General features: G+C 40.7%; 4 protein-coding genes across 4 annotated transcripts; 3 read left to right on the forward strand and 1 right to left on the reverse strand.

The window, feature by feature from the left end:
* The first annotated feature begins 28 nt into the window (after positions 1–28).
* Positions 29–3,508, forward strand: LOC105948668 (Tetratricopeptide repeat (TPR)-like superfamily protein). Its single transcript, XM_012971900.2, has 3 exons — positions 29–155; positions 265–3,019; positions 3,108–3,508. The coding sequence occupies exons 1-2, from the start codon at positions 131–133 to the stop codon at positions 2,946–2,948; spliced, it is 2,709 nt and encodes a 902-aa protein (XP_012827354.1). The 5' UTR covers positions 29–130; the 3' UTR covers positions 2,949–3,019; positions 3,108–3,508.
* Positions 3,509–4,122: 614 nt separating this feature from the next.
* LOC105948649 (ARM repeat superfamily protein) lies at positions 4,123–5,725 on the forward strand. The gene is made up of 5 exons (XM_012971877.2): positions 4,123–4,464; positions 4,566–4,672; positions 4,843–4,987; positions 5,067–5,261; positions 5,351–5,725. Exons 1-5 carry the CDS (start codon positions 4,243–4,245, stop codon positions 5,579–5,581), a joined length of 900 nt encoding a protein of 299 aa, XP_012827331.1. The 5' UTR covers positions 4,123–4,242; the 3' UTR covers positions 5,582–5,725.
* Positions 5,707–8,577, reverse strand: LOC105948658 (ABC subfamily C protein). Its single transcript, XM_012971888.2, has 4 exons — positions 7,073–8,577; positions 6,769–6,890; positions 6,144–6,347; positions 5,707–6,057 (listed from the first exon to the last, which is right to left on the reverse strand). Exons 1-4 carry the CDS (start codon positions 8,373–8,375, stop codon positions 5,926–5,928), a joined length of 1,761 nt encoding a protein of 586 aa, XP_012827342.2. The 5' UTR covers positions 8,376–8,577; the 3' UTR covers positions 5,707–5,925.
* Positions 8,578–8,870: 293 nt separating this feature from the next.
* Positions 8,871–12,151, forward strand: LOC105948638 (uncharacterized). Its single transcript, XM_012971866.2, has one exon. It carries the CDS (start codon positions 8,871–8,873, stop codon positions 12,081–12,083), a length of 3,213 nt encoding a protein of 1,070 aa, XP_012827320.2. The 3' UTR covers positions 12,084–12,151.
* The last annotated feature ends 113 nt before the right edge of the window (positions 12,152–12,264 follow it).

Raw genomic sequence — 12,264 nt, forward strand, 5'->3', positions numbered from 1 at the left:
TAGCCTCTTATTTCTGATTTAATTATTTTTCATCCCAAACGCAACAACATTAATCTATCAAAACGGTGTCGCTCTTTTTCCTGCAAAACCCCTCCTCCGCCTTTCACCCGCCCATCTCCGGCGTTCAAGAATGAGGGCACTCTTCATAAACCCAGGTGAATTCTTAAAAAAAGATTCAATTTTTAATTTATTTTTTACCTAATTCGTGCTACTATGTATATATACATATATGTATATTCATTATGCTTCAATGAATTGCTGCAGGATTGAAAATTAAGCTTGAGCTGAAACCCTTAATCCTCTGTAACTTATGTAAAAGGTTTTCAATTTCTAATGATGGAGGACCCTCTAATGAAGGAAGGTGGAGGGTTCCTCAAATTAATGTTAAAGAAGGTCAAAATTCTAGAAAACACGAAATCATCAAACAAGAAGTCGAAAACGTGTGTCGAATTTTAGAAACCGGTCCATGGGGACCTACATTAGAGAAGGCTCTGTCTTCGTGCAGCGAAAAACCTCACTCGGAATTAATTACCGGAGTATTGCGGAGAATCAAGAACGTCGAGTTAGCTGTTAGTTACTTCAGATGGGCTGAGAGGGCATCCAATCAAGTGAATTCTCAAGAAACGTACAATTCGCTTCTCTTGTTAATGGCTAGGTGTAACAGGTTCGATCGAATCGAACATATTTTGGAAGAAATGAGTCTGGCTGGATTCGGTCCGACTTTTGAGACGAGTTTGGAGTTGGTTTCAACTTCTGTAAGATCTCAAAGATTGAGAGAGGCGTTCGATCTTATACAAACAATGAGAAAATTCAAGATTCGCCCCGCGTTTTCTGCATACACGACCCTAATAGGTGCGTTGGCTGGGGCCCACAAACCCGAGCACCCTCACCTCATGCTTACACTCTTCCAACAAATGCAGGAATTAGGGTACGAAGTTACGGTGCATTTATTCACAACCCTAATTCGTGTGTTCGCTCGCGATGGACATGTCGATGCTGCTCTTTCATTGTTAGATGAGATGAAAAGCAATTCTTTCGATGCGGATATTGTTTTGTATAATGTGTGTATAGATTGCTTCGGTAAAGTCGGGAAAGTCGACATGGCGTGGAAATTCTTCCACGAGATAAAAACCCACGGTCTGAAACCGGACGATGTTTCTTACACGAGCATGTTGGGTGTTCTATGCAAAGCTGGCAAAATGGACGAGGCTATTGAATTATTCGAACAAATGGAGATAAATAAAGCAGTTCCTTGTGCTTATGCTTACAATACGATGATTATGGGATATGGTAATGCTGGAAGATTCGACGAAGCGTATGGTTTGCTCGAGAGGCAAAGATTGAAAGGCTCAATACCATCTGTCATTGCTTATAACAGTCTTCTTACATGTTTAGGTAAGAAAGGCAAAGTCGAAGAAGCCTTGAAGATTTTCAACGAGATGAAAAAAGACGCAATGCCTAATTTGCCCACGTATAATATCCTAGTGGATATGCTCTCGAGAGCTGGAAAACTCGATTCAGCTTTGGAAATACAGAGAGATATGAAGGAGAGTGGGTTAGTTCCGAATGTGATGACTGTTAATATAATGATTGATCGGTTATGCAAGGCGAATAAAGTTGAAGAAGCTTGCTCTGTTTTTCGTAGCATGGATCGTAAAATTTGTGGGCCGAATAAATTTACGTTTTGTTCGTTGATCGATGGATTGGGTAGGCATGGTAGAGTAGATGATGCTTATAAATTATACGAGGAAATGCTGGATTGTAACGAAACACCAGATGCTATTGTATTCACTTCGCTTATACGGAGCTTTTTCCGGGCGGGTCGAAAAGAAGACGGGCATAAAATTTACAAGGAAATGACCCGTAAAGGAGCTTCACCGGATCTTACACTCCTTAATACGTACATGGACTGTGTGTTCAAAGCAGGGGAAACTGAAAAGGGTAGAGCTTTGTTCGAGGAGATAAAAGACCGTTTTACCCCCGATGCAAGAAGCTACTCAATTCTTATCCACGGACTTATAAAAGCCGGTTTTGCTCGTGAGACTCACGAGCTATTTTACGCTATGAAAGAACAAGGGTGTGTTCTTGATACACTTGCGTATAACACCGTTATCGATGGGTTTTGCAAATCGGGGAAAGTGAATAAAGCTTATCAATTATTGGAGGAAATGAAGTCAAAGGGTCATCAACCAACTGTAGTTACGTACGGTTCGGTAATTGACGGTCTCGCTAAAATCGATAGGCTGGACGAAGCTTATATGCTTTTCGAAGAAGCAAAATCTGTAAATGTGGAATTAAACGTGGTTGTGTACAGCAGTCTTGTGGATGGATTCGGGAAAGTTGGTAGAATAGACGAAGCGTATTTAATAATCGAGGAAATGATGCAGAATAAATTAAATCCGAATATCCAAACGTGGAATTGCTTACTCGACGCACTTGTGAAGGCAGAGGAAATAGACGAAGCGCTCGTTTGTTGGAACTCTATAAAAGAATTGAAATGTATACCGAACATTATAAGTTATAGTATAATAATAAACGGGCTTTGTAGGGTTCGGAAATTCAATAAGGCGTTTGTGTTTTGGCAAGAAATGCAGAAACAGGGGATGAAGCCGAACGGGATCACGTATTTGACCATGATTTCTGGTCTGGCGAAAGCTGGCAATATTTACGAGGCGGATAAGTTATTCGAGCGGTTTAAATTGAACGGGGGTGTGCCCGATTCTGCGTGCTATAATACTATGATTGAAGGTCTGAGTGTGGCGAATAAGGCGAGCGACGCGTATAGGCTTTTTGAAGAAACGAGGCTGAAGGGTTGTTGTATATATACCAAGACTTGTGTGGTGCTTTTGGATGCGCTGCATAAAGCAGAGTGTCTTGAGCAGGCTGCCGTTGTGGGCGCTGTGTTGAGGGAGGCGGCTAAATCGCAGCACGCTTCGAGGGCGTTTTAGTAATTTGGAGGGTCTTGGTGATTAATCGGACAGCCAATTTTGGGATTTTGATAGCAAATTCGGCTTCAGAGGTAAGATTTAAACATTTAACATTGAATCTGTGCTTGAAAAAGAAACTCTTGTTAATTTATTGCGGATAATTTCATTTTTTTCGTGCAGTTGTTGTACTAATTGGGGTTTGACGAGAGTTGCTGACCATGGTAGAAAATTTTTGATGAAGAAATTTGGGAGGTGCTACGCCGATATACGCTTTGTGTATATTTTTGCAGATGCTACACGTATCCACATGTGTGTGTGTGTGATTGTGTGCAAATGTACGGCGGGATGGGGTCGAGTGTGCTTCGTAGAGTGTATCAGCATCTATAAGAGCCGTACGAGGAATCTTTTTTTTTTCAGAAGAGTTGTATCATTTGGCTAGCCAGCAAAACACACACACAAACACACTTTAGATTGTCTTTTTCTTTTTTAATGGATTCACTGTATTTTATGTACTTGTAAAGTGATTCAAGATGATGTTTTTCTTCCTCTTTGAAATAATATCTTGATCTGGTTTGGTTAAATTAGTGGAAGATTACGTGGAATATTCTCCAGTTCGTACTTGTTTTACTCCATTCGAACTCCATATTTTAAAACAAGATGATCATACGATGTGTTTGTTAACTTGTAAATATCAGATTGTGATGCATCAAAAATTGTATTTTTGCACAAAACGAGTACAAACTAGAGAAAATTCCACAAAATCTAGAAGATTATGTTGAATTTGACGCTATAAAGGTGGATGTGTAAGAAAATTCATAGTTGAGGGGTCGTTGTAATTAGCCAAACATGAGGGGAGGTTTTCAACATTTGACCTTACCTCAGGGTGGCCGTAATTTAACCAAAAAAATTATAATTGCACGTAAGAATAGAAACATCTAATATAAAAATAAAATCATAATATGCAAAGCTAATTAAATGGTGCCACGGAACAATTTGAAAATTCAAAAAGAGACTTCCAGGGGTTCCTAGCCCATTTCAATAAATTAACAGGAGCTGAATGTCCATTTCACAAAATTGAGGGGAGAAAAAGAATATAACCGTTGTGGAAAATCATTTCAACTTTTCCTCAAAAATTCAAATTCACAAATGACCGTTGAACCCTATCTTTTTCACTTTCCTTCTTCTTGATTCCATTTTACAACCCTACCATCCATCTTATATCAATCCTCAACAAACCCTATTCTCTCTCTCAAACAAATTATCTCTTTCTCTCTCTAGAGTTTTGAATTCTTGAATTAAGTTGTGTGCGAGAAAAATGGCATTGAGATCTCTTGATAACGCACTGCCGATGACGCCCGAAAGACCGAAGAAGCAAGCAAAGATTGTAATCTCAGCTAAGAAAGAGAAGCAGCTGTCTGATTTTGGTGTCAATGATGAAAACATAGCCCCTGTTCCACCACCATCAACGGAGGCCTCTATCGATTACATTTCCTCTGAAAATCTCGAAGAATTCCAAGACCCAGAGGCTAAAATTCAGGTATTGTTTTTCGGGTTTACTCGAAATTCTATCTTGTTTTGTAAATCTATGAATTTTCTTGTTTTTTTTTTTTGAGATAAAAATGCAATCTTTAATTTCAGGGTCTTGTTGGAGGTTTGGAGTCAAAAGATTGGTTGAAGGTATGCGAATCGCTGAACGACACTAGGCGGTTCGCTATCTATCACTCCAATCTCTTGCTGCCGATTTTGTAAGTTTCATCTCTCTCTCTCTCTCTCTCTCTCTCTCTCTCTCTCTCTCTCTCTCTCTCTCTCTCTCTCTCTCTCTCTCTCTCTCTCTCTCTCTCTCTCTCTCTCTCTCTCTCTCTCTCTCTCTCTCTCTCTCTCTCTCATGTTGATAAAAATGGTGTGATGAATGTAGGGAAAAGGTGGTGTTAGTGATGGTGAAGTCGATCAAGAATCCGAGAAGTGCATTGTGCAAAACCTCAATCATGGCTTCTTCCGATATATTCAAGGCATTTGGTGTCGAATTAATCGAGTCCAATTCCGATGCTCTCAGCCAATTGGTAATAAAATCATCCCATGTTCTTCAATAGTGACCAAATCCTTAAACAAACTTGTTTTTATTTTATTTATTTATTACAGCTGTTGCAACTGTTACTAAAATCTTCACAAGACAAGAAATTTGTATGTGAAGAAGCGGACAAGGCATTGTCGATAATGGTGGAGTCGATGGCCCCTCTTCCTTTGCTCTGTAAACTCAGTGCATACGTTGGCCACTCGAACCTCAGAATCAGAGCAAAAGCCGCAGTTTCTTTCGCTAATTGCGTCTCTAAGATGGTACGTTCGAACAACAACTTCACAACTCTTGATTTTCTTTTTTGTTTTTATTAATGATTAAACTTTTAAATGTGCGATATTGTTTATAGGATCTGAAAGGCATGGAAGAATTCGGGTTGGCTTCGTTGATAAAAATGGCGGCAAATTTGAGAAACGACAAACTTCCCGAGGCGAGAGAGGCAGCTAAACGTATTGTGGTTTCGATGTATGAAGCAATTACGGAGAACGAAGAAGAGAAAGCGGAGTTTTGGCAAAGCTTTTGCCAGTCGAATCTGCCAGCAATTCATGCACAAGCTATGGTTAAACTTGTTTCTTCTTGAAATTTGATGTAGAAACCATGGGGTGTATTTCGTAATTTAGCCTAAGTTCAGGGATTTTTTCATAATTTACCCTTATCTTTTTTTTTTTTGTTATTTTTGAGTGGATTTGAATTGGTAATGCAATGTTCAAAGTTATTCCTTAAATTGCAATAATTTGTTGGGGAAGAAACAAATTAATTGTTATAGAGCACACACTACAATACAAGAATAAAGAATAAATACCACTAAAATTAATAATAAATACGAAACAAAAAACACGAAAATCTAGTTCTTTGCGCGCTTTCCACTGGTTGAAGCGTGTATCCTGATCGACGAATACGTAATAATACAGGCAGTCCTGAAATTCAGCCTTTCGTAATCATATCACGTAACGCCACCTCAGCATCGGCGAGAGGTTGCCCTGCATAAAGACGAAGCTGCCCTTTCTTCACGACAAGCACACTCGCCGCACGTGATTTCACCGCTTCGTGTAGTTCCTAAAAAAACAAAATCGAGCTTTTTCAATAACGAACCAAATCGCCTGAAGAATTACGCAAAATCATGATTAAAAGGTGCTGCTTACTTTGACTGTTAACGGAACAACATCAGCTACGAAATCTTGAAGATCTTCGAAGAAGGATTGCAGAAGATAACAGAAATTGTTGGCATCGGAACGGTCCTCAAAAGCTACAATACGAGACGTTCGATCCTCGGTTTCGGAAATGGTTTTCAATGTATAAAATCCTTCACCACCCTCGCCTTCGTAGCCCCTTCGCATAATAATAGCCTGAATCGAGAAATTAACGTAAGCTGATATGTCGATTTTGCCCCTGTAACAGACATTAAACAAATCTCGAGGAAAATTGCCTAATTTCCAAACCCCAGTTGACGTTTCGGTGATTATGGTGCGTAATTATACGAAGTTTCGAGTCGATTATTTAAAAAATGTTGCACTGAATTACGATAACGACACTCTGTCGGATATTACGTAGCCGAGGTACAAACATACTACTTTTTCAAGTAAGCAGAAATATCAATTTACGATAGAGCAGGAATGTATCAAGAACTTAAATTGAAGGGCAAACTACGGCAACCCTCCGAGGTAAGGTCAAATTACGAAAATACCCCTCATGTTTGGGTAATTACAACCACATGAAGAAAATCAGAAATGACAAAGCAGATAATTTTTGCTAGTTAGAGTAACATACGAGAACGTAGGGAAGATTTGACCACCACAATTCAGTCCCGCTTTCGCTTTTAATTGCTGATTTTCTCGTCTTCACAGCTTCAGCATTTACTTTCCTGCCATTCTTTTTCTCGGGAGCAATTCCTGCGTATTTGATGAATTAATGAGAAATACACTTGAAAAATTATATTTACGCATTTTTTCAGCTGAAAAATTCCGAATTTTGAAGAGAAACATGAACGGGAAAAGATCGGAAACAATACTGTTCAAACATCTACGTAACACCTATGTATAAAAAGGTTATAAAGGGCAATACCATCAATCACCTTTCGTTTCACCAAAACCCTTTGCCTTTCCTTGCTTGCTTATCCCCATTTCTTTTGCCACCTTCTTCCTCGTTTTCTTGGTCGATTCATTCATTTCCGAAATTAATTTCGTTTTATCCTCTTCCACTATATCAACCGCATCACTTCCCTTTGAATCAACATCCGAAATTTCTCTCTGCTTTTCTTCACCCCCTAAACCAACTGCACCGTTATCACTATCCATACTTTTAATCAACTCATCCGAATTTCCACTTTTAACCCTAGCATCATCCGAGCCCGTAAAACCCTTTGGTTTCTCTACTGGATCACCGGACGAAACTTTGAACTTATACTTCTTCTTGAATAATAACGCCCCGCTATTTTCTCTCTCATCCGACGTCGTATTTTCCTTCTTCGAATATCCAACCGATGACTTCGGCATTTTGTCGCGTGAATTTCCCAACTTCTTTCTCAACTTAACCAATCGATTATCAACCTCCAATTCTATCCCACTTTTAGCAAATGTCCCCTCATCGATTTCTTCACTCTCCTCACTATCAAAACCATTCTTCTTCTTCGACGCTAATCTCTCCTTCTCCCTCGCCTCCCTCGCCATTACCCGAATTTCCTCAATCTTCCTCTCGATTTCCAACTCATCCAAATACCCAATTGAGTCAACATCACTAATTTTGAACCCCGTTTCCTCGTTAACATTTCCATTCAGAAAAAGTCTCACCCTCGGTTTACTTTCTCCTTCGTTTACTCCTTCGTCAAGAAGTGAACTTTTACAAGCCCCATTTCGGGTTTCGTTCTTGCTGTCGATACCACCTGCACCAAAAACCCAAATAGCACAAACGGTCTGGAAAACAAAAGCCCCAACCAACCACAACCCGTATTTCAAGATTTGATCTTTAGCTAATATACCAACGTTTCCATCAAAACTAGCCGCCGCCGCCGCCGCCGCCGAAGACGAAACCTCGACTTCCGTCAATTCTTCGATTTTTTCAGCTTCTGAGTTTTCGTACTTGCCGGCTTCCTCTAATTCAAGAATAGAACCAGGCTCTTCGATTTCATGGAGGGGTGGAGAATTGATGGGAGCTACTGGGTTTGCAGGGGGGAGAGGGAGATTGGGGATAATTGGGTTTTTTAGGGTTTTGAGGATTTTGTGGCGGAGGTGGTTTTTTCTCCTGGTGGGTTTAGCGGCGGGTAATGCAGCGGAGAAGCTGGAAACGGATAAAACGGGTCTTCTGTGATTCAGTGTTTCGGAGCTGAACCGGCGGCAGCGGTTTGTGGTGGTGGCGGTGGCGTAGTGTAGAGCCGCCATTTTGCCATGGAAGGTCCAACAGTACAACGAAGTAGAGTGAGTGGTAAAAAACCAATTGAGCTAAGAAAAAATTAAGGAAAAAAAACCCAATTTTGAAAAATTAAAATTGAGGTGAAAAATATAGGGCAACCCCACGGCCACGTGTCACTTCCCAAAACCAGCCGAAAAGACACACCTACACACACAACACCAAAGGGACCAAGAAATCCATCTTCACCAACAAAACAACCTCGTTTCACCACCACCAATCAATGACCAAACAAAAGGGACCAAACTGCAAATAGCAAAAAACACAAAACAAACACAAGAAACCAAAAATCTTCAACAAGAACCCCCCGAAAAGACAAACCCTAACACACCACACACCAAACCACAAAAAAAACCCCATCTTTTTTTCCTCTGTTTTCTCAGTCACATTCTTGAAACAGGGCATAAAATTAAACAAAAACATGCATACAAAAAGAGTATCTTTAACCTAAAAAGCTTGCTGCTTTAATGGAGTCAAGCCTCCACGGTGTCCCCATTTCAGCCACACAGACTTTATCAGGTATAAGAGCTCCTCTTACTGTAGATGAATCTGATTTCGATTACTCTGCTTCATCGAAAAGCCGTAGAAACAGCACCACTAGTAGCTATTACAGTGGCAGTGAGCTCGATTCCTCCGAGGATTTTGTCGGCAGTGAAGATAATTTTGTAACCGCCTCCGACCCAAATGAGGAAATTCATCAAGAAACTAACTTTCTTGAAAAAAATGCATTTTCCAGCCCTCCTTTGGTTAGCCCAAATAGGGGTGTTGGTAGTGGGAATGTGGTTTTCCGACCGGTGGTTCGGAACCTAGACGAAAGAATTAGTAATGCTGATGATTCTGAAGATGAGGGTTATGTTTTGAGTAATGCCGATTCGAGGCCGATTGTGGCTGTAATGGATGGGGAGGTTTCGAAAGATGGGGCAGCGCCATTTGTTGAATTTAAAAGTCCGGTTCTGCAAAAGCTGCGTATTCCGATTGCTCAAGTATCGGGTGAGTGGGAGAGTGATGATGACTCTCACAGCAACGAGGTTTTGGAAGATGGAGATTTCTCGGGTATTGTGCGGGTCCCGAGTATTGAAGTTCTGCATAGAATTAATAGTGCCCTCAAGGTTAGAATGGTGGAGAGTGATGAAGATAGTGATTATGAGGCTGATAAGATGGTGGAGAAAGTGGACTTTGTTGTGGATTCGAAAGATGGAGAGGGGTATTTTGGTCCGGATGAAAGTGTTCGTCGTGTCGTATCGTTAGATACGATCCAAGATGAAGACCTCACTTTGAAAAATAGTGATGGCGGGGTTGAAAATGTGGTGGAGAAAATGGGCTTTGGTGAGGACTTAAAAGATGGAGAGGGGCATTTTGGTCCGGAGGAAAGTGTTCATTATGTCGTATCATTAGATATGATCCAAGATGAAGACCTTAATCTGAATAATAGTGATTGTGGGGCTGAAATTTCGGTGGAGAAAATGGACTTCGTTGAGGACTTAAAAGATGAAGAGAGGTATCTTGGTCCGCAGGAAAGTGTTCGTGGTGTCGTATCATTAGTTATGATCCAAGATAAAGGCCCTAATTTCAAAAATAGTGATTGTGGAGCTGAAAATTTGGTGGAGAAAATCGACTTTGGTGAAGACTTAAAAGATGAAGAGGGGTATTTTGGTCCGGAGGAAAGTACTCGCCTTGCCGTATCATTAGATATGATCCAAGATAAAGGCCTTAATTTCGATCAAGAAGCTGCAGCTAGTTCTGTGGTTGTGAATGATGAATATAACCCCACGTCAGAATCGGGGCAGAATGGAGATCTCGTGTATCTAGACAAACAAATCCAAGAAAACGACGAGGATTACAAGAGCATCGATACTTGTTTAGAGGATAATCTTGTCTTTAATCAGGATATCGAGATTGAGAAACTGGAAAACGAAAGTGAAGAAGGGATGAATTTAGTTGAGCCCTTTAGCTTTACCGATGCCCAAAAACCTGGATCCGTTTGTCAATACGTTGACATCAAAGAGTTGCTCGAGGCTCACGCGGGAAGCTTGGAGTTAGATACGTCGAATGGTGTAAGTAATGCCGGTGAATTGGCCTTCAAAGAAGCTGAAAGTGTTAAAGACTCGTCTTTTCACACTGTCACTAACGCTAGTATGGTAGCTGAAATCGAGAGGGAAAATGATTCTATTTCTCTCTTAAACGAAGAGTCTTTATTAGAAAAACCGATAAGTGAGAGAGAGAAAGAGCAGCTCGAGAAAATACAGTGTATACGAGTAATTTATCTGCAGCTTCTCCACAAGTTGGGATATTCTCCGGAAGATTCCGTAGCTTCAAAGATTCTACACCGCCTAAGTACTGCCGAAGCAAAGCTATCATCACAACCATTCCATCTCGATTCCGCCGTAAAAGAAGCCATCAAGGAGAAGGGCGATTTGGACATTTCACTCTGCATCCTCGTTATAGGCAAAACCGGAGTCGGAAAAAGCGCAACTATAAATACCCTTTTCGGAGAAACGAAGACTGCAGTCAATGCGTTCGAGCCTTCCACGAATCGTGTGAAAGAAATTATCGGTACAATAAATGGAGTCAAAGTGAAAGTCTTCGATACTCCTGGACTCGGAACTTCTTCGATGGAAGACCAGTCCATTAACCGAAGAGTTTTGTCTTCGATTAAGAAGGTGATGAAGAAAACCCCACCCGATGTTATTCTATTCGTCGACCGATTAGACACGCAAACCGATAATAACCTAAACGATTTGCATGTAATGAAATCAGTCGCTTCTTGTCTGGGCTCTTCAATGCGGCAAAAATCTATCCTTGTTTTGACACACGGGAATTCGATATTTTTTTCAGATGGGCTCGACGAGGCACTTGTTGCTGCTCAGAAATTACGGGTTTTTCAAGAGCTTATTAGGCATTCATCTATGGAGATTAATCGTGGACCGTTGATTCCGGTATGTGTAGTTGAAAACCATTCGTGTAGAGAAAGTTGGAGATTGGAGCTTCTGCTTTTGTGCTGCTCGATCAAGACTTTGTCGGAATCAAGTTCTTCGATTATTGCGATTGAGAATAGTCTCTTTGACAATAGGGAGAAGCTCTTCGGTTTACAGTCAACTTTATCGTACTTGTTGTCCGTCTTATTACAACCCAGTTTTCACAGGAAACAACGCTGTAACGATGCCTCAGATCTCGATCTTGAATTTCCGTCTCTTTCCGACATCGAAGAAGGCATCGAGGGTAATGACGATAATACCCCTCCGTTAAAGCCCATGAAGAAGAAATCACAAATTGTTAATCTGAGCATGGGACAAAGACGAGGGTACTTTGAGGAGTTTAATTCGCGGGCGCCAGTCAAATATGAAATCGAAGCTGCAAATCGTTTTTCGCCGGAGATTACAGCTCAGCTTAACGATGATAAGCAAGAACTGAATATCAAGTTGCATTCGCGGGTCCCACTTGGGCTGACTGTTGTGAGACACGGGGGCGAAATGTATGCGTGCAAATTGGAGTCTCGATTTCCGGTCGGTGGAAAATCGAGTGTGAACGCAGGTTTTGGTATGAACAGCAGGCTGACCGGACAGATTTGTATCAAGGCAAGAGATTCCGATCAGCTTCAGATTGCTGCCCTGGCTGTTTTTCTTCCGGTCGCCGGAGCTGTTTTCAGGGGAATATTCCGGCGATCAGACGAGGATAATTGAAGTTCAAGAAAAGATTTAAGAAAAAAAAAAAAAACCAGTTGTTTTGTTAATATATATATGTTATTTGTTGATTTTTGAATGTAGTTGTTGCTGTTTATGTAATGAAATGAAAACTGACAACCTCGGACTGGGTTTTTTGTTCATGAATGATTGAATTCTTGAATTTTCTTTTTAGCTAATT

Source organism: Erythranthe guttata, chromosome 7 (genome assembly GCF_056151865.1).
Source record: "Erythranthe guttata isolate IM_541 chromosome 7, IM_541, whole genome shotgun sequence".
Lineage (NCBI taxonomy): Eukaryota > Viridiplantae > Streptophyta > Magnoliopsida > Lamiales > Phrymaceae > Erythranthe > Erythranthe guttata.

Coding starts and splice junctions, on each gene's coding strand:
- LOC105948658 (XM_012971888.2), bottom strand. CDS start 8,375: ATGGCGGCTCTACACTACGCCACCGCCACCACCACAAACCGCTGCCGC. Junction 6,891..7,072: donor GGGTTTTGGTGAAACGAAAG/GTGATTGATGGT, acceptor TCAAATACGCAG/GAATTGCTCCCGAGAAAAAG. Junction 6,058..6,143: donor TTGTTCCGTTAACAGTCAAA/GTAAGCAGCACC, acceptor TTGTTTTTTTAG/GAACTACACGAAGCGGTGAA.
- LOC105948668 (XM_012971900.2), top strand. CDS start 131: ATGAGGGCACTCTTCATAAACCCAG. Junction 156..264: donor GGCACTCTTCATAAACCCAG/GTGAATTCTTAA, acceptor GAATTGCTGCAG/GATTGAAAATTAAGCTTGAG.
- LOC105948638 (XM_012971866.2), top strand. CDS start 8,871: ATGGAGTCAAGCCTCCACGGTGTCCCCATTTCAGCCACACAGACTTTA.
- LOC105948649 (XM_012971877.2), top strand. CDS start 4,243: ATGGCATTGAGATCTCTTGATAACGCACTGCCGATGACGCCCGAAAGA. Junction 4,988..5,066: donor CCGATGCTCTCAGCCAATTG/GTAATAAAATCA, acceptor TATTTATTACAG/CTGTTGCAACTGTTACTAAA. Junction 5,262..5,350: donor CTAATTGCGTCTCTAAGATG/GTACGTTCGAAC, acceptor TATTGTTTATAG/GATCTGAAAGGCATGGAAGA.